Source organism: Euprymna scolopes, chromosome 43, assembly GCF_053919585.1.
Source record: "Euprymna scolopes isolate OS-2025 chromosome 43, ASM5391958v1, whole genome shotgun sequence".
Lineage (NCBI taxonomy): Eukaryota > Metazoa > Mollusca > Cephalopoda > Sepiida > Sepiolidae > Euprymna > Euprymna scolopes.
In genome coordinates, this window is record NC_136524.1 from 63,965,699 (window position 1) to 63,993,652 (window position 27,954).

At 32.6% G+C, this 27,954-nt stretch overlaps 1 protein-coding gene across 4 annotated transcripts in view; it reads right to left on the reverse strand.

Annotated features, from left to right (window-relative positions):
- The window catches only part of LOC145268374 (protein WWC2-like), a 162,783-nt gene that overhangs the window by 39,708 nt on the left and 95,121 nt on the right, over positions 1-27,954 (reverse strand). For 3 of the 4 annotated variants that reach the window (XM_080123928.1, XM_080123926.1, XM_080123930.1), the window contains exons 14-19: positions 25,446-25,629; positions 17,985-18,146; positions 16,365-16,442; positions 15,017-15,123; positions 2,956-3,050; positions 524-627 (exon numbers count right to left, since the gene is read on the reverse strand). In XM_080123928.1, coding sequence (XP_079980054.1) covers positions 524-627; positions 2,956-3,050; positions 15,017-15,123; positions 16,365-16,442; positions 17,985-18,146; positions 25,446-25,629 — 730 coding nt within the window. The remainder of the gene's footprint in view (positions 1-523; positions 628-2,955; positions 3,051-15,016; positions 15,124-16,364; positions 16,443-17,984; positions 18,147-25,445; positions 25,630-27,954) is intronic. The other variant, XM_080123929.1, reaches the window with a different exon arrangement.

Below are 27,954 nucleotides of genomic sequence, written 5' to 3' on the forward strand. Positions count from 1 at the left end.
GTTTCGATATTAAAATTTAAAAAATCGGTGGGTACACGGGTGGTTTTGGGTGTGTGGTCGGGGGTGAATAAGCGAAGTGAAAAAAAAAAAAAAAAAAAAAAAAAAAGACATCTCACACCACGATTCAAACCAAAAACCTTTAGATAATGACCCAACGCGCTAATCAACTGAGCTAACGTGACGTACATGAAATATAGTCAGTTTTTCAACTATTTAAAGTAAATCAGGTTATGACGTCATCTGACGCATGCATAGAACCGGTCGTCGTCACGAGAGGACCGTTTTTGTTTCACTAACTCATTCTGGCTGGAGGGCTTCGGGTATATCCTATTCCCCCTCCCCGATTTTTTTTTTTATTTAACACCACACACACACACCTACAAACACCCGGGCAACGCCGGGTACCCCTGCTAGTGAATACATAAATAAAAGTTGATAATGCAAAGGATTGTTTTAAGTGAGAAATGCCTTATTGTCACATGCTTCATGGAGGCACAAAGAAAAAGATAAAAAAAATGGTTACCTTTTCTTTCATAGATTCCTCTTCTTCCTCCTCATCTTCCTCTTCCTCCTCCTCTTCTTCTTTCTCCCGAGGATCGCCTTCATGACTCTGCATATCTTCTGGACCTGCATTAAGAAAAAAAAAAAAAAAAAAAAAAGTAAAAACCGGTTATTTGTGTTATTTGGATTCTTTGGACTACTGTTCTGATTTTGAGTGTGATTTGCACAATATTTTTGGGGGTTAATGTAACTTACAACCTTCAGGCGTATCTTGTTAAACTTGCAAAAATCTGTGTGGCGTAGTGGATAGAGTAATTGGTAAAAATTCAGAGGGTTGAAAGTTCAATCCTCAGTGTGAACGACCTAAAAATATAATTGCATATTATTTTGGACTTCTCAGGCATGGATGGTGGAATGAGAGCATGCCATCCCTGTGGATTATATAAAGGATTCAGTTTGAAATTCCATGCAGATTCAAGTTTGACTCGATACACCTGAAGAAGGTCAGGTGACCAAAACGTGAAAATAATATTCAAGATGAGAATAGTAGTCTGAAGAATCCAAATATGAATAATCAATCCTCATCTAAAAAATTCAGAGCTTTAAGTAAAAATAGTTATTTTATGACAGGTGCTTGACTGAGCTCCAATCTAAAGTTCCCCCTGTAAACATTTGCGACAAACTCATCAAGGTACAACCACTGTAAATAGTTTTCTTTTCTCTGTTTGCTTAAACTAAACAGAATTTCCAGGAACAAAATTTCTTTCCTCAAACTACACATCTGTGGAACATACAAGACTGCTTTGCATCTGAAAGTGAGGGATGTCATCTTTTTTTATACAACTTTTTCTTTCAGAGAAGAGTTTGTTAGTCTTTCTTTACTCTATCATTATTTTCATGGTAAGTATTCGACAGAGCTCCAATCTATAGTTCTTCCTGTAAAATATTCACAGCAAAAACTTGTTTAGCTACAACTATTGTAAATAATTTTCCTTTCTCCTGTGAACCTAAAACTAAGTGGAATTTCTATGAGCAAAGTTGCTTTATAAAACAATACCACAGGGCTGCTCCCCAGTTGACTATAACATGGTCATTTTTCAAGGTGCAGCACTTTCAAAACCTGATTCCCATGAAAAAGAGAAGTTATTGCGGATGTTGAAAAAGTCAATAAATTCACTTTTTAAAAAAAATTTTTTTTTTTTATTACATTTTCACCATAAACAAGGCACATTGCCACTTTGGTGTAGGGGGCTACTATCAGGGGAACATCTACTGGAGTACCATGTAGGGATTTGGGCAGCGAGATGTTGGTTCACGTTGCACTTGAACTTATGCAAGTCAGTACAGTTGGGGAAGCAGTGACCTGGAATGGAATTCCAAAGTCTAGCAGTTCTTGGGAAGAAACTACTGGAGTAGAAAGATCTTTTACATCTAGGGATTTCTACAGTGTGGGGATGGGATTTTGCAGCTTGTCGGGTCTCACGAGGGTGTTTACGTCGTGGGGGCACAAGTGCTTGCAGTTCATCAGAGCATTCACCATTATAATACTTGTAGAACAGGCAGAGGGATGCAACGTTTCAACGATGGGACAGAGGCTGAAGCTTAGATGCCAATTTAGGGCCCATCAGATTTGCGACTCTTTTGAACCCTGTCAAGGAGCGAGAGACTAGTAGCCGATGCACCAGCCCAAATATGACAGCAATACTCCATACATGGGCGAATAGTGGCCTTGTAGAGGTACAGGATACTTTCGGGTGTTAGAAGTTTTCTAGCACAGTAGAGAGAGCCCACCTTCCTCGCAGCGGCCCTGGCAATGCTCTCGATGTAATTGCCAATGCAACACAATTCCAAATGGGCAAATGGATGCAACTTGAGACAATATATAGCTGCTATATGGAGGGTCTTCAAGCAGCTGTCAATTTTACAAAATGCACAAATTTCATTGTAAGCAAGAGTGACAGTATGCAACATATCTGACTGAAATTGTCAAAGCTAAGATGAAGACATAGACCTCAATAGAAATTCCACATGCATGCAGTTTTTGAAAAGAAACTTGACGACAAAACACCACAATGAATCAATCCTAGCTACAGTGCATCAGATGGAGAAAATTACTGGTCTCACTCTACTCGTCTCCATAAGAAAGTATGCCATAACATAGATGTCTCAACTGGTAAGGCCAGTCACTCCTCACCAGTCATCTAAAATGTTCGAAATTAAAGTCTTCTGAGGTATGGTGTCAAGCTTAGTTCTTAAGTTTATGAAAACAGGATATCTTCAAAGCAAAAGTCATTCAATTCAATAGTGACAAAGTGATGATCTGTGGATCTGTGTGCTCGTGGTAAAAGGAGAGAAGCCTGGCTCTAGATTTATTAAAATTGACCAGAAAAAACATTGCATCGTGAGTGTGCCAGATTCTAGACTAAACAATATCAATACTTATTAAAATGTTACCTTGATTGCGAGTAAGAGTTGAGGTTTGGGAGGAAATAATTGTTGATTCATCACTGCTTTCTTCTTTGCCAAAAGAAAGAAACGGGTGGATCATTCTAGAAAAATAAAAGATTTAAATTAAAATTTTTAAGAATTACAAAACATTTTTAAAAAATTTTTCAAATTAAATTTAAGAAAATTCTTATTAAAAAAAATGAATGAATAAAACAAACTACAAAAGCATTTAAACAAAAAAAACAAATGTTCTAATCTTACATATTATTTTCATATTTTAGATGTAATCTTCAACTTCCTTCAGTAAACCTAGTATAGAATTTAATACAATATGGAACCACTAAATGATTAAAAAAAACAAAACTTTTGTTTTGCATCTTCTAGAAGTTTATATAATATGCCCAGAATATGTTGTGATCTATTCTGCACAAGTATAAAATATACACACATATATATATATGGGATTGCTTGCTGAAACAATTGTAATGAACCGTTAATATCTGAGGTCTTAAAAAATAAAAAACATGCATCTCTACGAATGTACTGAGCACTTTTTATCCGGTTTTTACTACTTCTACCTCTGTTTATATTTGCTCCTCCTCTGTTGAGCACTCTCCTGAAAAACTTGGATTCCTACTTCAAATATGGAAAAGTAAACTTCCAATTTCCTCTTAAATACATACCTACGATAAACAATCAGAATTACCTACTGAATCTTACTCCAAAAATTGGAGGAATGGATCAGAAAGACGCATTGGAAAGCTTACTTCTTCCTTAAGGGAAAGGATACAAACGATTATCTTGGATTCAAGAATCAAGACAGCCCCACATGTGGATCTACTAACCATCTTTGAAATGGACATAATGGAGCTTACAAAAACATATCCTTTCATAGAAAAAATTCCTTTCAAAAACACTGATACTATAGTAAAAAAACATCAAATCTAAACTTGTGTACATAAAAACAGACAAAACAAGATTTCTACAAAATTCCAAAAACAAAAATACCAATTTATTAAAGACAATATTATCAGCACCTATCAAAAAAAAAAATAAATAAATAAATAAATAAAAAATAAAACACTGATCTAGTTAACAACATTAATCTAGATAGTAAATGCATTATTGATAATCTTAATATTAGCAAAAGAGTAGGAAAACTGTATGAAAAATAAGCATACATTCTGCTTAAGGACCATAAACCTAGATTCAACACTAAACCACAAACCAGACTTATAAACCTTACAAAACCTGAAATAGGTAGAATCTAAAAAATCCTAGAGAGAAGAAACTTACAAATTAAAAATACCTACAACCTAAACCAATGGATCAACATTAATGACATTATAAAATGATTTACTAACATCCCAAATAAAAGAACTTTCGGATGAAGCTTTATAATTGGCATCCCTCCTGTCAGATAGTCAAATGAAATTGACATTAAAAGAGTAGAAAAACTGTCCTTATTAGTCAAAACCAACAATGGACCAAAAAAGACCTCTTTTACTTCTCAATGGGCTCTTTAGATTCAGCAGAGGCAACTGATCTAGTTAGTCTTTTTATTCTTTACAACCCAACAAAAATAATAGATAGCAAAAATATAGGACTGTATAGAGATGATGGTTTACTAATTGTTGAGAACTACAGTCCCAAATGCGGGAGAATTAAGGCATTAATCAAGGAAATGAATAGAATTAAGCTAAAAATTGATATCAAATCTAATATAAAAATTGTTACCTTCCTAAATGTCACTTTCAACTTCACAAATGATGCATATGAGCCTTATAAAGATAGCACTATTCCCTTATATATACAACCACAATTTAACCACCCAAAACATTAACTACATCTCCAAATCCATTGAAAAAAGAATTAGCACAAATTCATCGAAACTGAAAATCTTTAATGAGCACAAACCCTTTTATTAGACAGCCCTAAAAGAAAATGGATGCACTAACACAACCATCAACTAATCTGAACCAAACCCTAACAATGGAGATGAAACACAAACCCAAAAGTACCTCTTTAAAACTCCTCAGTTTAATGTTCACAAGGAACAGGAGTCGGAACAGATACATTGAGAGCATTGCCAGGGTCGCTGCAAGGAAGGTGGGCTCTCTACCATGCTAGAAAGTACCTTATGCCTAAAAGTACCCTGTACCTCTACACAACCACCATTCACACATGCATGGAGTATTGTTGCCACATTTGGGCTGGTGCATCTGCTACTAGTCTCTCTCTTGGACAAGATTCAAAAGAGTCGCCAATTTGAACTGTGATCTAAGCTTCAACCTTTGTCCCATTAATGAAATTTTGCATCCCTCTGGATGTTCTATAAGTATTTTAATGGTGGATGCTCTGACGAACTACAAGCCCTTGTAACCTCCTCGATGAAAATACCCCTGATAAAATCCCACTCAATAGAGATCCCTAGATGTAAGGCCTTCTACTCTAATAGTTTCTTCACCTGAACTGCTAGACTCTGGAACTCCCTTCTGGATTCCTGTTTTCCCAACTGTACTGACATGCAGAAGTTTAAGTGTAATGTGAACAGACACCTTGCTGCTCAACTCCCTACATAGTATCCTTGCAACTTGTGTTCCCCATAGTAGCCCCCTACATCAAAGTGACAATGTAACTTGTTTGGAGGGTAACTGGGAAAGACAAAACAATAATAACACAAAAAAAGTAACTGAATAAATAAATCAAGTTGTTCACCTAAACAACAATGCCTACAGACAGAAGTAGTGTACAAAGCTACAATTGCCCCTAAAGAGAACCTTAATGACCAAAAATACATTGGACTTGCTGGAATTTCATTTAAAAGATTTAGAGGTTGTATATGTTCCTTTAACAACTAACTCCAACAAAACCTTACTACCCACTACCTAAACTTGATTCAAAATAATCTTACACCTATTTACTGGGAAATCCTTTAAAAAAAAATATATATATATATATCAAGTACCTGTAAATCCTTAATTTCCCCGTTTCCTTTGTGCATACAAAAAATTCTTAATTATTAATTTCAAAGATAGAAATAAGTTATTAAACGTGAGAAGTGAAACGTCAATTACCTGTAGACACTACAAATCCCACCTCCTCAGTAACTTCACATCCTACTAAAGTCGTAATACAACCTCCCTCAATGAGATAATTACACTTTAACACTATTACCCTAATCACTCTAGCTTACTACCACAAAAAATGTTACAACCATTAACTGCTCCTCATTTCTACATTCTAGATTAATGGTATCAGCCTCAAAAGAGAATGCTCACTTGCATTTCAATATGGATTCTTCTGATTATATACATACCAAAGGGAAACCTGGCATATTATCACATTAAACACACATTACACATGTACTTACACATTAAAAAAATGTACACGCATTACACATGTACTTACACATTAAATATGTTGCTGTGTTTGCCATTAAACTAATAGGGCGCATAAACTTCTCCATGCGTATGCTTGTTTTCTTTTACTTGCGTGCTTGTTTATATGTGTGTGTGTGTTATTAAACTAATAGGCTGCAAAAACATGCGCTAACATGTTTGTGCTTCTATACATAGATGTGCACATGTACATACATGTGTGCGTGCATGTTTTTTTGCTTGCTTGAGTGAGTCTATGTACGTGTGTGTGCGTGCGTGTGCCATAAAACTATTAAAACATGTGAACTTGGACATGCGTGTGTTGGTGTTTATACACATACTTGTGCATTTGCTTTTTTTGTTTTTTCTTGCGTGCATGTGTTTACTTTGAGTATGTGTATATGTGTGTGTTTTCTTTGTACATATGTATTTGTTATGTTAGCATGAATGTGCAGCATCAGAACAGATACAACACTTTCAGCTTGGCCCAAAAACTATTATATTTACTGTTTCGAAGACGGTAGTAAATAAAATAAAGCAATACTGACGAGAAATACAGCACAAACACAACTGAAAAAATTACTCAAATGGAACTTTGGAATATAAATATGTCAAATGAAGTGCTGCTTATGCACTTACATTAGCATACTATTTTTTTAATAGTATTTTCATGTTAAATTCAAGTTTTACAGTATCTTTTTGTTTATTAAATTGTTAAGTGAAAGTACAGAATAACTGAAAATAAAATGATTTTTGGTAAACCTTGCAGAGAATGCTCTGTTTTGCGATTGTTGTAAAAGTGGAATGGAAATTTAAATTTTGTTCCATTTTAAGTTCGGTATATTTTTACATTACATTCAACTCATCGTTCACATTCGACATGTCAACTTTTATAGGTTTTCGAGTATGCTGACAAGGTTGAAGGTGTCTATTCAGAAAGCTGTTCTTAACATTGGTTGGGGGGGGGGGTGTTTATTTGTTGTATGCATAGCCAAAAACCTATAAAAGTCGACATTTCAAATGTGAACGGCGAGTTGGACTTATGTGAAAAAAATACCAAAAAGGTTATACGAAATTTACTCTCCATTTTAAAATACAATTATTTTGTTTTTGTTTATAAGTTTTATTTTTTATAAATAAATAAATCGTTCATTTTTTTTTTTTTTTTTTAATATATAAAGAATGTTGTTGAATGTTATTGAATGTTATTCTTTCGATTACTTTCGTTTTTGGGGAGCACAATAAAAAAAAAATAAAGATTAAAACGGAATGAAATTTAAATTTCTGTTCCATTTTTGAGAACCGTAAAACAGAACATCCTCCGCAAGTTTAATTTGATTTTTTTTTTATAATCCAACTTAAATCATTGTACATTTACTCAAATGGTCCTTTATCTCGCTAGATCAATCCCCTCTCATCAAGAATATATATAATAAAATGATTATCCCTATATATAAATTCAAGTTTTACAATATCTTTTTGTTTATTAAAAATTGTTAGGTGAAAGTACAGAACAGTTACAAAACACCTGCCAGCCCGGTAACAAATTCATAAGTACCAATAAAGTGATTGTTAATATCGTATTCAGCTAAATCCATAACAAGCGACAATTAAATGAATTAAAATTTTAGCAGAATAAAAATTAGGAAACAAGGGTTAGAAGAACTCAAAATAGTAATTCGAGCAGGTATGCATATAAAAAATACTAAAACAAAATTGTCATTTCTAGTAAGAAGAATAACGAAATAGTAATTTGTTTTTTTTTGGTAAATGTGTGTCTAAATAAAGAAAAGCACAGAAAAAAAAAAAAAAAAAAAAAAACAGGTTTCTAACTACTCTTTGATTAAACTTTGAAATTACCGCAAACCCAAAATAAGTAGAAGAATAAATGCAATTAACTGAACTTTCTGCCATATCAACACTTCTCCAAACATAGTAAGGGCATCTGTGTGGACTGCATAGGACATATATTGAAATTTCATCAGCCAAACATATATCAAAATTGCAGCCAATTGACCCGGTGTTAACTTAAATTCTGTTCTTTTAGTATGAGTTTACTTATTAAAAGGCGATAAGTTGTAGCAATCTACACCGTTTGATTGTTAAGTTAGCGATAAGCGCTGATTCAATGAGTCTTCGTCAAGATTTATTAAAAATAAATTTAAGTATTTTTACTTGTTTGAATTTAAAAAGAATCATCATGCTACAATGAATGAGAGAATAATGCATTTGAGGAAATGCCGATTTTTACATGTCTTTCATGTTCATTAAGCCTTTTTCCTAGCCTACGTTGTGTTTCACCAATCTATATATATATAAAAATGTAACTCTTGGTTCGTTCGCAATAGTTTAAAGAACCACTGGACGGATGGCTTCCACGTTTTGGTATATGTTTACTATACCCATGTGTGTTTTTATATATTTCTTTTTAATTATAATATTATACTTAATTTTTCTATAATAAATAGGTGGTTTTCTTTGTACCGATAGGCCATTTTTTTTATTTAGGGACAATTATTTATTACTGCTTCCTGTCACGTGACCAGTGTTTCCAATTTAGCGGTTTTCCTGCTAGATCTGGAGATTTCGTTTGCAATCTAGCGGGGAATTCTAGAAAATCTGGAGATATTTGGCAACCACTCACCCGCAATTTCAGATTAAAAAATAAAGAAAAGTGCTTGAAAATACTTTAAAACATAAAATAAACTCATTCATGTAAGAAAAAAAAAGTAGCATTTATTGCCTTTGGTAACAGTTATTTATTGATTATTTGTTTTGTTTTTCACCTTTTTTTTTTGGCTAACCATTCTTAAATCTCGCTATAAAATAGATTTTTCCAAGTACATTTTAGGTGGGAGGGGGGCATTCCAACCTCTGAAGTTTAGTTTAAAATACGATCTAAGCAACCCCGCTTAATTTAGAAGTATTTAGTCGAAAATTGTAAAAAGCAAGAAACAGCAAAAAAACATACCAATGCAGTAGAATTTAATTATCTACCAACCTAAATACTTTTAACATGCTAAAACAAAGTTTTTTTTGTTTTTTATTTTTCTAATTTCAAAATATGTTGCACCATTATTGTGATGTTTAATTTGCAGTATATTTCAATTTAACTTTTATAATAAAAAGTTTATGATTTGTTTCTTGCAAAAAAAAAAATATATATACCCTCTCTGAAAAAACGGGTAAAACTAGCTGATAAAATATGTAAGCCTTTTGGGGAGCTAACTGCTTCAATATAATTCCAGAAACATATAGTGAGAAAACACGGAACATTTTATACATTGAATATACTATATTTATAATTTTTTTTATGGTAGAAAGTTAAAATATGGAGGGTTTTTTTTGGGGGGGGGGGTGAATTAGCGATTTTTGAAAATTTCAGATGATAAAAGTTAAAAATCTAGCGATTTTCTGGAGATTTTTCTCCTGATCTCGCGGGTTTTTTTTTTTTTTTTTAAATCTAAGTTGCCAACACTGCATGTTATATCACTAAAAGGATATTTTGGTCTCACCACAGAATGTATTTACAATATCGGTAAATTTTCAATGGGTTTAATCACATGATTATTGATAATGTAACCATGTGATTGAAATTTAATTTAAATTAACCACTTTCCTATCAAATATTCATCGAAAAATGGTAGATACAGACAAAATGAAAGCCGACGCTCAAAGTGTATAAACATTTTGACTCCTCCCTTTACTTAAAAATTCACCAAAAATCAGGAAATTAACCAATTTTAATGAAAATTTCAGTATTTATCAAATAATGATCGCAGAATATAATTAACTAATTATTTTTACTTAACTCTTAGTGAAAATGTTTTATTTTGTTTAAACAAAAAATACCTTTACTAAAGTTATGGTTTTCAGTAGTAAATAAAAAACGCAAGAATTTATTTTTGCTTTTTTATATAAATAAAGCATCGTAATTTATAACAATAAAAAATAATTTTTACAGGAACATTACGAAAAAAGCCCCTTAAGTTAGTATTAATGAATTCGATATAACTCGAAGAAAATGAATTTCTCGCATACTATTCAGGAAATTAAAGATTCAATTAGATTCCTATGTCAGTCACCTAAAATTATTTAGGGTGAAATGAGTTTAGGAATTTATAGCCAAACCTAAATTTTTTTTTTTTTGCTTAAAAAAAAAAAAAAAAAAAATAAAAATAAAAATAAAAATAAAAAAAATAAATAAAAGCATTAATACAGTAAGTTAGGTAAAATTTGCATAGAATGCTCTGCTTTATGGTGGTTTAAAAATGGAAGGAAATTTGAATTTCGTTCCCTTTTAAATTCGGTACATTTTTACATTACGTCCAACTCATTGTTCACATTCAACACGTCAACTTTTATAGCTTTTCGGGTATGCTGACAAGGTTAGGGGTGTATTCCGAAAGCCGTTCTTAACATGGGTAGATTGGAGTGTTTATTCGTTGTAAATGTACCCGACAACCTATAAATGTCGACATTTCCAATGTGAATGGTAAGCAGGACTTATGTAAAAAATAACAAAAAGATATACCAAACTGACTTTTTCATTTAAAAATGGAATTATTTCCCTTTCGTTATTAACTTTTTTTTTTTTTAATAAATATTTTGTGTTTTATATACATAAAGTACAATTGTTGAATGTTACCGTTTTGATTATATTCGTTTGGGGGAAGCACAATTAAAAAATCAAGAAAGATTAAAACGAAGCGAAATTTAAGTTTCCGTTCCATTTTTACAACAACCATAAAACAGCGCATACTCAGCAAGTTTTATCATAATTTATAAGCATAATGTTGAAACACTAAATCAACATTTTATTTATTTTTTGCATAATTAATGATGGAAGTATTTTTCTGTTTATTTTCTGAACATGTTAAAAAAAATTTGTACATTCTCTTGAGAAAAAAAAAAAAAAAAAATTTTTCTCTACTTTCACCTAACTATTTACAGTATTCATGTAAAGCATTCATCTGTTCTTTTTATAATAAAAATTCCGTTTTCATAGAGAAACGTTTACTGCCAAATTTCTTTAAAAAAAAGTGCAAGTTTTCCTGAAGGAAAAAAAAAACAAAAAAACTTTCACCTAACAATTTATGGTAAAAAATTAATCTTTTTTTGGGGAAAAAAATAACTTATTGATTAAAAAAATTGCAAAATATAAAAGCAAATAAACAAACAAAATGCAATTTTTCTTGAGGAATGTGTTCCATTTTAACAAATGGAGCCAAAGCAATGCGTGGCCGGATACAGCTAGTATATATATATATATATATATATATGATAGCAATTATGACATAGAAAAGTATATATGCCTGCATTGGATATGGGTTTGTTTTGGAAATGTTTTGTTTTTAATGTTTGTTTTATAGTTTCTGATGTGGTTTGTATTATTGAAATTCCTAATTTGTTTAGAGTGTTGCAAATTATTGTATAATTGGCATAAGTGGGTAAAAGAAGATGTCTTTATGAAAAAAATGTCTGGTATATATGATTTTTGTTTATTGATCCTGGAAAATATTTGTGTGGCTTTTTTTTTTGGCAGTTAATATATAAAATATGTGGGGCATTGCAAAAGTACATTTGAATATTTGAAATATTCAGAGTATATTTTCCTTGGATTACATTAAAAATATCTGTCTTCAGTGGATCATTAGCTATTGACCTATAACAGAGTTACATGATGCTACACAAGGTCTATCACAAATATAAACAAATCAGTTCATATATTCAAACTGGAAACTAAACTCACTAAATTACTCTGAAACAGTAAATGGAGAACCATGGGATGCCCAGATTTAATATAAAATCTTACCACTAAAGAACTCTCAGACATTAAAATTGAAGCTTTCAGTTTTGGACAAAATTTGCAACTGGCATATGAGGGGCGTGCAATAAGTAATGCCCCTGATCCACTTCCAGTTATCTAATCAAGCTGAAATTTTGTATGTTCAATGATTTATATCTCTACGGGTTATGTGGCAAATTACAGCTCTGAACTAATTGTGGTTTCTGTTTTACAGGTGTTTGAACTGAATCAAGTGTGAAATGGAGCCTGTTGAATGTTGAGCAGTGATCCAGTTTTTGTATTTGAAAGGACGCACACCACAGGAGACTTTTGATGAAATGAAAGAAACTTATGGTGATAATGCCCCATCATATGACCTTGTAAAACGCAGGCATCGTGAATTCAAACATGGCCGGAACTCTGTGGAAACAGCTACAAGACCTGGTCACCTCCCTTCTGCCATTGATGAGGCATCTGTCCGTCAAGTTGAAGCTGTTATTTTGGAAGATCGGCGCATTACTATTCGCCAAATAGCCCAAGATGTCAAGATTAGTACAGGGTCAGTGGAAACTACCATTCATGACCATTTGCATATGCTTAAGGTGTATTCCAGATGGATTTCCAGGTTGCTCACATCATTTCAGAAGTGAAAACGCGTCAAGTGCTCGAGGATGAATTTGGAGATGTGCCAAGAGGATGAGTCAAAGTTTTTTCAAAAGACTGATTACACAGTATGAAACCTGGGTTCATCACTATGATCCAGAGATCAAAGCCCAGTCAATGCAGTGGAAGCACTTGGACTCACCACCTTCAAAGAAGGTAAGGGTGCAGCCCTCCACTGGCAAGGCCATGCTTACTGTCTTCTGGGACCAGGACGGAGTAGTGATGACAGATTTCCTGGCAAAGGGTACCACAATTACAGGAGCCTATTATGCTTCACTTTTGAGGAAATTAAGGGAAGCTATCAAAATCAAGAGGCGGGGCAAGATCAGCAAAGGTACTCTCCTCCTTCAGGACAACGCTCCGGTGCACAACTCGCATGTTGCCAGATCAGAAGTACAGGCATATGGTTATGAAATCCTTCCTCATCCTCTCTACTCTCCTGACCTTGCCCCCTCTGACTTTCATCTCTTCCCAGCCATGAAGTTGTTTTTGAAAGGAAAGCGTTTCCCAGATGATGCAGCCTTGATTTCTGAAGTCACGTCATGGTTGGAGGACCAACCTGGGGTGTTCTACAAAAACGGTCTCCAGAGCTGCATCAAACAATAGCAGAAATGCATAACTCTGCATGGTTCCTATGTAGAGAACGACTAATAAATGTGCCAAGTTTCGTTGCTCTACTGCTATGGGAAGTGGGTCAGTGGCATTACTTATTTCACACCCCTCGTACACTTGAATATTACCGATAACACAATCTTGAATAATTACAAACACGATGATACAAATTTAAAAAAAAAAAAAAAAAAGGTTTCGTACAGGGAGTTATTTCAGTCGCAGCTACTCAGCCCATTGTTATTGTACTACCAAGGAGATACATAGATACCTTAAAACACCCAGAGAATAACAAATAGCTTTACAGCAGTGAATTATGGGGCCTCTACTTCTCAAACACTTCACTTGGTAACCTTAGGAAAATCGTAGCAATAAACTGATTTTATTGATTTACAGCATATCAACTATTTTCAGGTTATTTAATGTCATATCCAGTAATTTTTAGAAAAACTTACTATGCTTCAATTTCTTTACATCTTTAAATATTTATTTAGTGTTAGGTCCAGTTGTTTTGAAGAGGAAAATTGTACAGTTCTGAACTTTTTAGGGGAAGATCGATCATTCATATTATTTGAACTACTATTCTCATCTTGAGTACCACTAGAATTGTTTGCAAAGATCTGTGGTACAGTGGATAGAATACTTGGTAAAATTCAGTCGTAAAAGTTACACTTCTGAAGGTTGAAGGTTCAATCCTCAATGCAGGTAATACAAAAATACAATCGTGAATTACTTCTACCCAACCATAACTGATGAAATGGAAGCATGCTTCCCCATGGATTAAAGAGTTCTTTTTGAAATTCTGTGCAGATTCCCATGTTTGACAAAATGCATCTGAAGAAGGCCTGAGGTTACATGGACTGAAATGTTGTGCACTCAACATGAGAATGTTAGCCTGAAAAATCCAAATAATATGAGGAAAATTTTTGGTTTTGGCTTCGAACATGATTGAATTTTGTAAGGAGGAAAAAACAAAAAACAAAAAAAAAACATCAACATTTAGTGCATTTTAGGTCAGGAAACCAATACCTTCAGACAGTCTAATCTGATAAACACCGGGAGTTGGAATAAACTGATATGACCACATATCAAACAAGAGAGTTCTTGAGGCAGATATTCCAAGCAAGTTTGCTTTGCTCACCCAGTGATGGTAGCTTTATCATTCCAGGGGGATGGATGAGAGAATCCTTAGCATATGCTATATGAGCTCACAACCAACTCCACACACACAGAAAGGACTGTCCTTTGCAACAAGAATGTCTGCAAGCAAAATATGATAGCAGATGGCATCAACCTAACAGACTGGAATCCACAGCTAAAGACATCAGTTACTGGAGAAGAGATGTAAAGGTATCCACTGTGATGAGAGAAGAAAAAAAGGAAAGAAAAAAAAAAAGCAGAGATGGCAGAGGGCTGCAACAGAGCTCTTACAAACATACACCACCTACATCTGTATGATACAGTCATAGCAGACACTGCAAGACAACGAACAACTCTGAGACTTAAAACACCATCATCTCCCAAGACCAATGAATATTAACCATTCAGATATTAAAAACTGGCAATCTATTCCTTTTAATAACCTAATCTGTGGGTGGCTTTTGGCTTGGATAAGTAAATTAGTTACCTGTTGTCTTTGCTGGCATCTATCGAGCGTTCTTCACATAAGGCCGTTTTTCTCATCTCAGATGCTGGAGCCATAGACAATTGACCAATTTTGTCTTTGACAGCATTCTGAAATTAAGGAGGAAAATGAAATTTTTGTGTAATGAAAATAAGATAATGTGAGTTAGTATATGGTAGGGATAGTAAGGATAGAGAGAGCACAGCGGAGGGCTAAAGAAAGAGAGCACAGCGGAGGGCTAAAGAAAGAGAGCACAGCGGAGGGCTAAAGAAAGAGAGCACAGCGGAGGGCTAAAGAAAGAGAGCACAGCGGAGGGCTAAAGAAAGAGAGCACAGCGGAGGGCTAAAGAAAGAGAGCACAGCGGAGGGCTAAAGAAAGAGAGCACAGCGGAGGGCTAAAGAAAGAGAGCACAGCGGAGGGCTAAAGAAAGAGAGCACAGCGGAGGGCTAAAGAAAGAGAGCACAGCGGAGGGCTAAAGAAAGAGAGCACAGCGGAGGGCTAAAGAAAGAGAGCACAGCGGAGGGCTAAAGAAAGAGAGCACAGCGGAGGGCTAAAGAAAGAGAGCACAGCGGAGGGCTAAAGAAAGAGAAGAGGAGAGCAGGCTAAAATAGAGAGATACATTCCACATTTGAGTTCCAATCCCTCTTAACTGACTTACTCACAGAGGGAATAAGACCGGGTTTTCTTTTGTAATATAGATTTTATTTCATCGATATATCTATAAAATTGAAATTGTCTGTGTGTGTGTACTTCCATACCAAACCATTCTGTCAATTTTCAGTCTATAGACTCGAGATTTGACATAAGGGGTAATCTTTAAATCAGTTTTCAGCCAAAAATTTGGCTGTCAAGTGGTTGAAGTTTAACGATTTGACCTTTGAAAACTCTACCAAACTCCTTCGCCAATTTTGACTCTAAACACTTGAAATTTTAGATGTAGTTTACTTGGACATGGATCAAACTTTTTAATTTGATTTGAGCCCAAAACAATAAATGATAAGGTCAAAATTGGGATCAAAATTTAAAAAAAATGTGGGTTTTTAGCAAACTATTCAGTCAATTTCAGGTCTAAACATTTGAAATTTTACATAAAGGATATTCAGACATGCAGCAAGCTTTTTAATCGGTTTTTGGGCGAAAATTTGGCTACTAAGAGGTCAAAGTTGAAAGAGTTGGGTTTTACAGACTCTACCAAACTCCTTTGCCAATTTTGGGTCTAAACACTTGAAATTTTAGATGTAAGTCACGAGTCAAACATATATATATATATATATAAAGTTATGAACAGTACATAGGGCCTGAGCAAAGCCAGGTGAACTGCTAGTTTCTTAGAAATAAAAAGAAAACTTACAAGTAACTTGTCACACATCTGTGTACAAGTTTCCGTGGTTATGGGATCCTTTCGCATAGTTTGTTTAATGTCCATTGTCTATATAAATAAAATATATTTATTAAAAAAAAAAAAAAAATACTTTATGCATTAATCCTGCACCATGACAGGATTTGTATAAAAAATAAAACTACTTATTTTTTAAACAGTTGTAGAAGACAAATAGTTTTAATGAATCTAAACAAATTCAAATTATTTTATATCTTAAAAACAGTAATAAAAATTATTTAAAAATTTAAACATTTTTGAAATACATAATTTTAGTATGTAATATTTGGACTGCTTAGACTACTATTCTTATCTTGAGTTATTCACTTTGGTGATCAAGTGTCCATTTATATCATTTATTGTTATCAAGATGTACACACATTATGTTATGCAGTCTGTTTTACCAACTACTAATTAAAAAGGAAGTGACTGATTGTTTTCAGAGTTATTTTCCTTAAAACAGCTAGAAGTGTACATGTTCAGGGAGAAGAATTGACTGTGCAAAGAAAGAAGTAGAGACAAGGAAAGAGATATGGAGAGAAGTTATGTTACACTTTTACCCCTGTCAATCTCAGGTAGCTCTGCTAATCTAATATATATATATATATATATATATATATAGGGCAAGCATCCGTGTACCTCCAGCTCAAAATCCAAAACTACAACACAAACAGCCAAAAAGTTAGTATATTCTTGATCAGCATTGTCCTAGTTAAATATCTAAAATTTAGAATTATTCATTTGTTGACTAAACTGGTGCAGATTTCATCAAGGAAGATGAATTTTTCAGACATTCTTTCTACTAACGAAAAGTACTGGGGTAGAAATTTTCTACTAAAGAAAACTACTGGGGTAGAAGTTTACATAAACGACAAACTTTCAGAACACTGCCACATTCCATAGCAATAATATCATTGCATTATCATGCGGAAACCATGCATATCCCATATGGTAATAAATACACAGCTTTCAATCCATATTTAAACACAAAATATTTCTACAATTACGGCCATCCATACAATTAAATAGTCTGTTTGCTTAGGCAGCAAGATGTACGGATGTCCCCATACAGTAATCAACAGACATTAATACACATGCTTCCATATTTATTTAAACATAATATGAAATGTTACAATATATGCCGTCTGTACCATTCATTTACTTTTAGAATGAATAACAGATTTTAATAAGCCATCATTTTCTAAACTACGATTTACATAGTTCTTACTTCTGTAATTTTATTTAATACTTATCTTTGAAATAGTTAAATAGTTTTGTAAATAATTCTATACTGAATACAAGCTTAGAATTCCCTAATTTACAATGTTACCATGTGGTGGGGTTTATACTACCCCCCCCCCATTAAAACCTATTTTAATTTAAAAACATCATAATTAAAGTTACCAGTGAGACATGGATATCCTATATTGTTAATTCTTTTTTTTTTTTTCTTCCACTTGGACAAAGCCGGGACATGATTCCTGCTAGTATAATTATTATTCTCTCACACACACACACACACACACACACACACACACACACACGATTGACCCAGCTTTAGTAAAACAGAAAAACAAACAAAATCAAACTTACCTGTAAACTGTTGCACACCTGCGTACAACTCTCGGTGGTTACAGGATCTTTTTGCATCGTTTGTTTCATATCTGACTGCATAAACTTAAAACTCAAAACATTATACCAACGAACACTCACTTCCCGTTGATTAAAATCAGCAAGGCTGATATGCGCACAGCCCTTAAAAAATATAAAATAAAAGAAAAAGAAATATTTATTTGGATTATTTTAACTACTGTTCTGTAAAAAATTGGACACCTCAAAATTTGATGTCCTAATAACAGCAAACCATCAGTACTGGCTCAGGCATATTAAAAGAAGCAATACAGTACTTGCAGAGTCCTAAGACTGGACAGTAAAAAGAAGCCAGGCAGTCTCAAAAGACATGGAAAGAAACCACCAAGCAAGACAGTAAACAATTATGTGCATTCACTAAACAGAGATTATTATTCCGTTGACTGTTCTAATCTTTAATGGCCATCTTCAGGTATAACTTGTTGAATCTTCCTGTCAAACTTGGGAATATGTACAAAATTTTTAATGGAACTCTTTATTTAATCTATGTGCTTACTATGCCAGCATTCCACCAGCCATGACTGGGTAGAAATCATAAGTAATGTGCAATTGTTGTTCTTATCACTCCCATCAAGGAATGGACCTTTAACCTCCAGAAGAGTATCACTATGAACTGAATTTTAGTCAATCCTCTGTCACACCACGGGTCATTGTGAACAATTTTTGTATTAATTTTAGGAGCTTTAAACATTCTGTTTTAGATGTGGCGCTTTACTATTTATAAGTAATATATCTGTAGGAGTTGAAAACTCTCAGCCTTACTCGATTGTCGCCCTTTAACTCAGAAGAGCGACCTAGCTACATCACTTCCTTTTTCTCATATTTTTCTTTTTTCTGCTGAATGCTCGACCAGTCAAGATGTGACAAACACTGCTCCGGTGGAGCCATGAGCCACCACCGTGTTCCTGACTAGCCAGTCAACCACAAGTAACGTTACTCATCTCTCAATGAACTCTTATTCTTCCTATCAATCCTATCAGTGTATATTTATGCAAATAAATTGCATTTGTTTCGTTGATATATAACGCTATATTTTCGTCTTCATTATGCGACCTTTTGTCTTTTCAATTCCTCTACCATTAAATACATGGGGACGGGATCGTCTATCACACTGCAGACCATCCTGTCTCCAACATATCTATATATCATGTCTATTCATATATTATGACTTAATTTATAATTAATGGTTTCCATAATGTATTCAGTTCTATACTAGGTCTGTTTACTAGTAGGTATCCCAAACCAAAATTTTATTTTCATAATATCTAAAAAACATTAATGTGGTCATATAGATTTTTGTAAACCATAAAGAAAAGTACAAAATTTATTTTGGTAGCTCAATTAACCATCAAGTTATGATCGTTCAAAGTTTGTCGGAAAGTTGAAAATTTGCTATCATGGTCCAGAAGCCAAATTTCATATATAACTAAAAATGTAAGCTACTAACAACAAGTGAAAAATCCTTATAAATGTAATGTCATCTTGTAGTAAATGAAAATTAATACTAATGAAAGCAATAATTATTAGATAAAACCCACCTAAACACTAGGCAAAATCCCACTACCAAAGAGGAAAAAAGTGCAAATATGACACGGAAGTGCAACTTTGTTCATATCAATTTCATTTCAATAGCTAATGTATTGAATCTTCTTAGTATGATTCATAACACATTAGAGATCAAGATAATTTTTTCCTTTTAATTATAAATTGATAAAACCACTTAATTGTGGACCATGTAAAAGCAGTCGAACAGACAATTTGGAAAAAAGGGCAAAAAAATGGTTTAAAAAATGAGTTAAAAGTATACGTTACTAAAATTGCTGTAAAAATGCAACTATTGGCGATAGAGCTTGAAACTTTGAAACTTTACTAATTTTTGGGTGACGAATTCAAAAAAATGTTTGCCTTATTTCTAATAACAAAACTTTTTGCCACAGATATTTTTACTTTGGGGAATTTAAACTGGCCAAAAAAAGGGCCGACAATAATAAGATTTAGAAATTTGTTATACAAAAAGTCACAAGACATTTTTTTTTCAAGCATTGAAAAACTTTCAATTTAAAAGACAAGTAAACAAGTAAGATATTTTATAGGCAGAGGTCTTACTACAAGTCCTTTCCTTATTGATTTTCTCAAAATTCTTTCATAAGTTTCTGCTATGGTAGATATATCAAGAACATTCTAAATCCTACCATCACTTGAAACTGGCATTACCTCAAAACCCCATCTGTAAACAAATGCTGACTACCTGTGCAACGTCATCTGACAAAGGCCATCGAAAAAAATTTTTTCTACCTTTTGGTTTGTGATAAAAATTTTATGACAGCGCTGGATGCAGATATGACCTTAATGACTTGGCCAATGTAAAAGTTGGTGTCATAGTAGACAGCAACCCATTGTTTTTGATGCTCATAACTGAAAATATCCTGAGATGGTTCTTCATCACAACTGCAGGAGTTACCTGAATGTTCAGTAGATTCACTAAGGGATTTTTTTTTTTATTGCTTTGGAGGTGGAAATGAATCAACTGGATTTCTTAAATAGTCAGAGAGAGCAGCTTCCAGTTGAACTTTATTTCCACTGGTGCTGATTTTGACACCTAACACAACCTTGAGATATCTCCGTTCAAGTTTATCAAAAACACCTATTAGAATATATAGGTCTCGGGGGTGGGGGTGGGGTACTTCTACAGTTTATCGCCGAAAATGCAGACGCCATTTTTTTTCGCGCACCTGTTATTAAAATGCGAGGGAGAAATCAGTATTTTAAACTATGACCGAAGCATGAAATAAATAAAAAATTAAACTAGATAATGATTTTTCAGTTTCATTTAAATTAATTTGTTGTTGACCCTTTAAAGTTGCTTTAATTAAAAAAAAAAATGTTTCATTAAAATTATTTGTTCAGAAAAAAAAAAAAAAAAAAAAAAAAAAAAAAAAAACTTTTATAAAAATCCAATGTTGCTTTCATTATAAAATTGCTTTATTAAAATTATATTTTCTTACAAACTTTTCAATAAATATTTTTACAATTATATTTTGGTAAATTTTTATGCAGTAAATGTTTTGGTTTTCAAATGGCATTCGCCCAGTTTAGACAATGATAAATATGTTATTTTCTGTTTTTAATAATAAAAATATATATACGTTTCATAAAAAACATTTCCGTTTTCATTAATTAAATCGAAACATTTTCAATTAAATAATTACGGATATATGTTCTTTCACTTTATTTACTTTTTTTCATAATTCTTTCCAGAAGTAATTAATATCTAGTTTAATTTTTTGTTATTTATTTCTAACTTCAGTCATAGTTTAAAATACTGATTTCTCAGATTTTAATGGCAGGTGCATGGAAAAAAAAAAAAAAAAAAAAAAAAAAAAATGGTGTCCCCATTTTTGGCGATAAACTGTAGAACTACTGTAAATAAGAAAAAAAAAAAAAAAAGATTTTTACAATGAAATTAATTTTTTCATTTACGCGGCACATGCACATAAAAAATAACTGAAAATATTAAGTTAAGTAATGTACAGTGTAATTAAAAAATAATTTAAAATCTTCAAATTTATCAAAAATGCCCGATAGAACAAACAAAAAATAAAAAATGCATATTTTTTCGTGAAATTAATTTTTTTTATTTGCATATGACTTGTTGCACGCAACTTAAAACTTAGCTATATTTTGTTAATTTTTTTTAAAGTAATGTAACTGTACAATCTAATAAAAAATAATTTAAGAAAATGTTAGATATATCAAAAACGCCCGACAGAACATAAGAGAATTAAATAAGTGGAAAAAAAAAAAACAAAAAAAACAAAACAAAAAGAGACATTTTTTTAAATGAAAAAATTTTTTTGTCATAGTCACACACAACTAAAAATGGTTTTTGGTTTAAAATATACGCAGTTTAATTTTTAAAAGATAATTTAACAATGCTGAAGTTTATCCAACCGAAAGATAAAGCAAACAATCTATGAAAGTTTGAAAGAAGATATAGAAAATAAACTGACATTTTTTAAACGAAATTTTTATTTCCTTTATTGATGCACTATAAATATTATTTTAAACAAAAACTTTCTATAACTTTTAAATAAACAAAAACAAACTCATCTAAGAATTTTGATATATCCATAGTGAAACAAGTTGTTTGTTTACGTTTTCACTGACAGTTGATTTTCATGATGACATTTCTTACTTAGGTCACTTGGGATTAAGTTGTAAATCTCGATGTGTAGGTACAGTCACTTTTATTAGTGGTGCTCCTTGATTCATGAGCGTAGTAATATGACACAAACAAATTACTAAACAGGAGACATTCCTCTACAAAATGAAGTGGATTTTCGGAATTTTTTCAACTGAATTTCTTCCATATTTCTTTCACTGAAGTTTTCAAGTTGGATTTTTTTTTTGTGAAAAATAACTTCAAACTCTTTTTTATGCTCACCATATTGATAAGTGACTTCTTTTCTTTAAAATGGTACTATATTTTTATACCTAGAAACTCACAATATCGCGTGCACCAAATTTGAAAACCACCAACATTTTTTTGTGTAAAAAAATAAAGTGACATAACTTGAAGTAGCCTGGAAAAACATTTATTAAAGACAAGAAAAAAAAAAAAAATATATATATATCTATAAAGCAAAAAGAGTAAATTTTATTTGAATCTTAACTTTATTAAAATAACCCAAAAAATAAACGAGATATCGCAAGTTGAAGTTAAGGGAAATTTAGCTTTATTTACCAGTTTTCACATCCTAAACTAGGCTAGTTTGGAATACCTATTACTAGGTCATTGTCGACCAATATGGGTGTTGCTTCTTACTCTCCACCGTTCTTATGTCTCATTTTTTATTTCATCCAATAAGGGTACATGATTTCCCTTGTATATGTAGTCAGCCATACCGGACTTTTCAACATCTCCATATATTAGTAAGGTTAAAAGAACAATGGAAAATCATAATATGCGGAGATATTGAAGGTTAAGTATGACTGACCACATAAAGGGAAAGAAAGAAAACCATCTACCATTATGGAATGAAGTAAAAAAAAATTATATTGCAACAGCAGATTTTGCATGACCAAATCAAAACACATAAGTACCATTAACAGAAGAGATGTTGCGAGCCTATCCTTGTTTTATCGTTATTTCCATGGCAGGTGCTCGTCTGAACTCCAATCTCTGCCCCCCCCCCCGCCAATCTTTCACGAAAAACACCTGTCTGGCTGAATCCACTGTGAAAAATTTCCCCCACTATATCTGTGCCTAAATCAAAATGCGGATTCCATGAACAAAGCTTCTTTCTTAGAACTGCATGCCAGTGGAACTGTTCCGTCTGCCTGCTTCCCACCGGACTACAACTTGGTTGTCTTCAAGTCCAATGTTAACAAATTCCTAATGAACCGCCCCCTTAAGTAAACACTTCATCAAATCTCCACACTAACGTAATGTACTTGCAATAACCCTTATCCCTGAGTGGCTTCCGGGCCTTGATAAGTGGTGATCATTGTGTAAAAAAATAAAAAAATTAAAAAAATAGATCTTTAACCTAGAGACCCCAAGGACTACATCTCAATAGAGAGGTACACCAGCTCACAGTACACCCATCTACTGTTTCTCTCATCTCCAGAAAGACGGCTCTGATAGCTTCCTCTTTGCATCTACTTGAATTAGCAATACCACACCATTTTTTCTTTAGCTTGAATAAACTCAAATCAAGCATTATTGAAAAGAGCATAAAAAACAAAGAAATAATATCTATAGTTTTTTTAAATCTGACCATTAGAACTGGAGTTATGACCATTCAAATTATCAAAAATATGTGATTCACTGGACATTTTTCCTTAAGTCAGTCCTATTCAAATGCACATAAGCTTCAAACTAAAAATGGTAGGAAATTTGCAAAATTTACAGACTAACTCAGCTTTAAAAAGTTGTATCTTCAGATCTTTTTTAAGATATTATGATGAAATTTTCAACATATAATACCATAAAAGGTCCAGTTGGCGTTATTTATGACCATCTCACTTAGTAACTTATGAACTAATATATTCCAGTTTTGGTTTAACAGCTTTAAGTAGAAACATCATAAAAACAGCTAAGAAAAAAGGCTTTATCATCATAGGAAGTATTATTCTGATGGACATCATTTGCCATTATAACATCATGAAAAATTCAAGATTGCGACCAGGAAATCCAAGATAGCAATTGAAAAATCCAAGATGGCTACCATGATACAATTCAAAGAAATTAACAAAATATGGCTTGTAACCTATCAAATTAAAGGAAATTTTGTACAGATCAAAATTGTTTTCAAGTACATTAAACTAATTAGCATAATTAAATTTCATTTTAATGGCTTTAAGTAGAAGCATTATAAAACAGTTAAATTGGAGATAAGGCTTTATCATCATGTGAAATATTATTCTGATGGACATTATCATTTGTCATCATTACAATGTGAAAAATCCAAGATAGCAACTACGAAATCCAAGATGGCTACCACAACACGATTCAAAGAAATTATTAACAAAATATGGTTTGTAGCATATCAAATGAAAGGAAATTTTGTACAGATTACACTTATGTTTTCAGGTAATTTAAACTAATTAGTATAATTAAATTTCATTTTAACGGTTTCAAGTTACCGTGACAATTATCGGGTGAGTTTCTACCACTATTTTATACAATGTTTTATTTTTAAGTTGTTGTCGAAACTTCAAGAGACATTGCGCCCATTTTTTTTTTCCTCATGTAACGCTCGACACTACTTGTTTTTTTTAACAGAATAAACATTTACAACACTAAAAATTTATTGAAGTAGGTAGAAGAGTAACTTGCCTTTGGTAATATTTATTTGTTATGTATTTGTTTTTTTATCACTTTTTTATACCTCTGAATTGTAAAAGAAACCCAATAAAGGTTATTCTTTTATTTAACTGAATAAGTGGTTTATACATTTTAACTCATTTAAAAGCATGGTCATTGTCAATAATTCTTTTTCAAAGAATTTATTTTTTAAAAATATTCTTTTCCTTTCCATCATTAAATATTTGTTTTCTAAATAACAAAAAAAAAAAAAAAAAAAAAATTTTTATGTTCATAAGTTAGTTAACGAACGATTTGCTTAAAATTCTCATGTTTACATGTCGCCATTTTTATCTACTTGTGCATCAAAAGTTTTTATCCAATTCTTTTCAAATTTTAGGACAAAAGAAATGAATATATTCACTATTAAATAGAGTTCGAACACAGTTTCTATCTTTACTTATCTTTGTATTACAAATTTTGAGATGTTTTATTTGCGACTCAAAAACCAAGAACAAATGATCTATCTAGTTATCTAAGATAGAAAACAAAAATAAATAAACATGATTTACAAAATTAAAGAAAATCAAACATACCAAGCATTCGGGTTCTTTTTTGTCTGGGAAACTCCAGACGTTCACTTGTAAAGTTTGAGCACGTAGCATGTTTTTAAGAATGGCAACTTTGAAAGTTTCACCAAACTTGGGATTTCTCAATTCTTTTGATGGCTTTGTCTCCCAAGATGTTGACATAAGTGGAAGCAAAGCTGCCCTGATGCCACTGTATATTAAATAAAATATAAAACGATTAAAAACTAAACACAAAATAATAAAACTAAAATGTTTTTTTTATTTAAGAAAAAATTAAAATAAGACGAAAATGTAATTAAAAAATAATTTAAAAATAAAAACAAATTTAAAATAAACAATTTATTAAATAGAAAAATGTGTTTAAAATTAAAACAAATAGATCAGATTTTTATCAAAAACTACCCCCCCCCAAAAAAAACGTGGCAATTTGTATTATTTGAACTACTCTTCTCATCGTGAGCATTATTTTTACGTTTCAGTCTATGGAATAATAGACTTCAAGTTGGTTTTATTAGGAATCTGTATAGAATTTTCAGAATGGAACCATTTATTTAATCCACCGAGGTAGCATGCTCTCATGCTATTAACCATGATTAAATATTCATAATCAGCCAAAATGAGTGTTTTTATTTTTAAATGTTTTCCAGGACAAATGCTAATTTTGATGATATGAAATGCTTTAATTTTAAGTTTTGATATGAGCATTGATAATTTACATTATTCAAACTACGGTTCTCATCAAGTGTTATTCTAATGTTTTGGCCAATGTAACCTCTGACCTTTAGGTGTATCTTGTTAAACTAATGAATCTTTCAAAAATCTGTAGTGTAACGGATAAAGTACCAGGTAAAATGAAGTTTTCTCTTCTGGAGATTGAAGGTTCAATCCTCAATGTGGGCAATATTAAGAATACAATTATGAATTATTTGAGACTTCTACATGGCCATGGCTGACAGAACAAGAACATGCTACCTATGGATTAATGAAACGGTTCCATTTGAAATTCGATATAGATTCAAAGTTCAGTAGAAAAATCCTGGAGTGTGACAAGATAATCTGAAGAAGGTCAGAGGTTCATTGGCCGAAACCTTTTAAGTATAACAACTACAATGAGAAATGCAATCTGAAGAATCCAAATACAGAAAGGTCAGTATCATTTATACTTGTAAAATTTTGTTTTTATACTCATATTCACTCGAAACAAGGCAAATTGCTAGAGATGTAAGAGGCTATTGTGAATTAGGGACCACATCTAAGTGCGGCATTGAGCAACAAGGTATTTGTTTATATACATTTCAATTTCTGGATCAAAGAAGCAAGAAACAGAAAGGGAATGCTAAATCTTGGCAGTATGAGGGAAGAAACTTTTAGAATAGAAAACTGTCTGGCATAGGGAGACCTTTACTGTGAAGATGTAGGATTTTGCTACTTGGCAGGTTAGTGGAGGTATGTACATAGAGGAGGCACAAATGCTACAAGTTCAGAGCATATTCCATTAAAATATTTGTAAAACAAACACAGGGATGCCAGATTACGGTGGTGGTGAAGGGGTTGGAGCTTGGTTAACAGTGAAGGACATTAGAGACATTTTTTGGACTTTGTAAAATTTGCAATGTGGCATCAATACTGAATGAATGGTGGCTTTGTAGACATACCTGTATTTTTTTCTAGTTGCGAAACACTATCAATGACAAAGTATTAGAAAGACACAATCCTGACTAGTGTATCGTATGGAGAAAATTGCCAGTCTCACTCTATAGGCATCCATGAGAAATTATGCTGTACAACATCTCAACTGGTGTCTATGTCGCATGCCAGCAGTCACCCAGAATACTCCAAAGTGTTACCCCACATTGACATCAATGGTCCAAAGTCACATGTTAGGCAGCTTAAGCAGTGATTCAGAAGTGTAGATGACTAACTGTGACTGCTAGTGTTAAATGAAAACCTAACCTCAATGTGAAAATGTTCTAATGACCAAACCGGACTTCCTATTTTAATTAAAAAATAAATAAATTGAAATGAAAGAAAATATGTGAAACTTTGCAACAAGTTTTTATTTTTATTAATATATTTTACAGATTTTAAATTAAAACAAGTCCAGTTCGATAATCGGAACATTTTCATATAGAGGCTAGGTTTTCACCTTATATCAGTACAGTCACATTTAAGCATCGTTTATGCTTCTGAATCACCCACAGAGTAAATGTCTATGTCCAGCTAAAACTTGGAAAATACTCATCCCCCAACACCAAAAGCAAAAAAAAAAATAAAATGTAATCTGAATGTATATCTAAAATTAAAAAGATTTTATTTTTCTGGCCATTTATATCATTTAATGTTATCAAGGTGCCTGCATCTTTTGATGTTAGATAGTCTGTTTTCAGGCCACTAACTAAAGGGAAGTAACTGATTTTTTTTCATAGTTATTTCCCTTACACTGACGTTTGTGTGTCCAGAAAGAGGAATAGGCTCAACAAAGAAAGGGGGGAAGGATAGGGAAGAGTGAGAGATA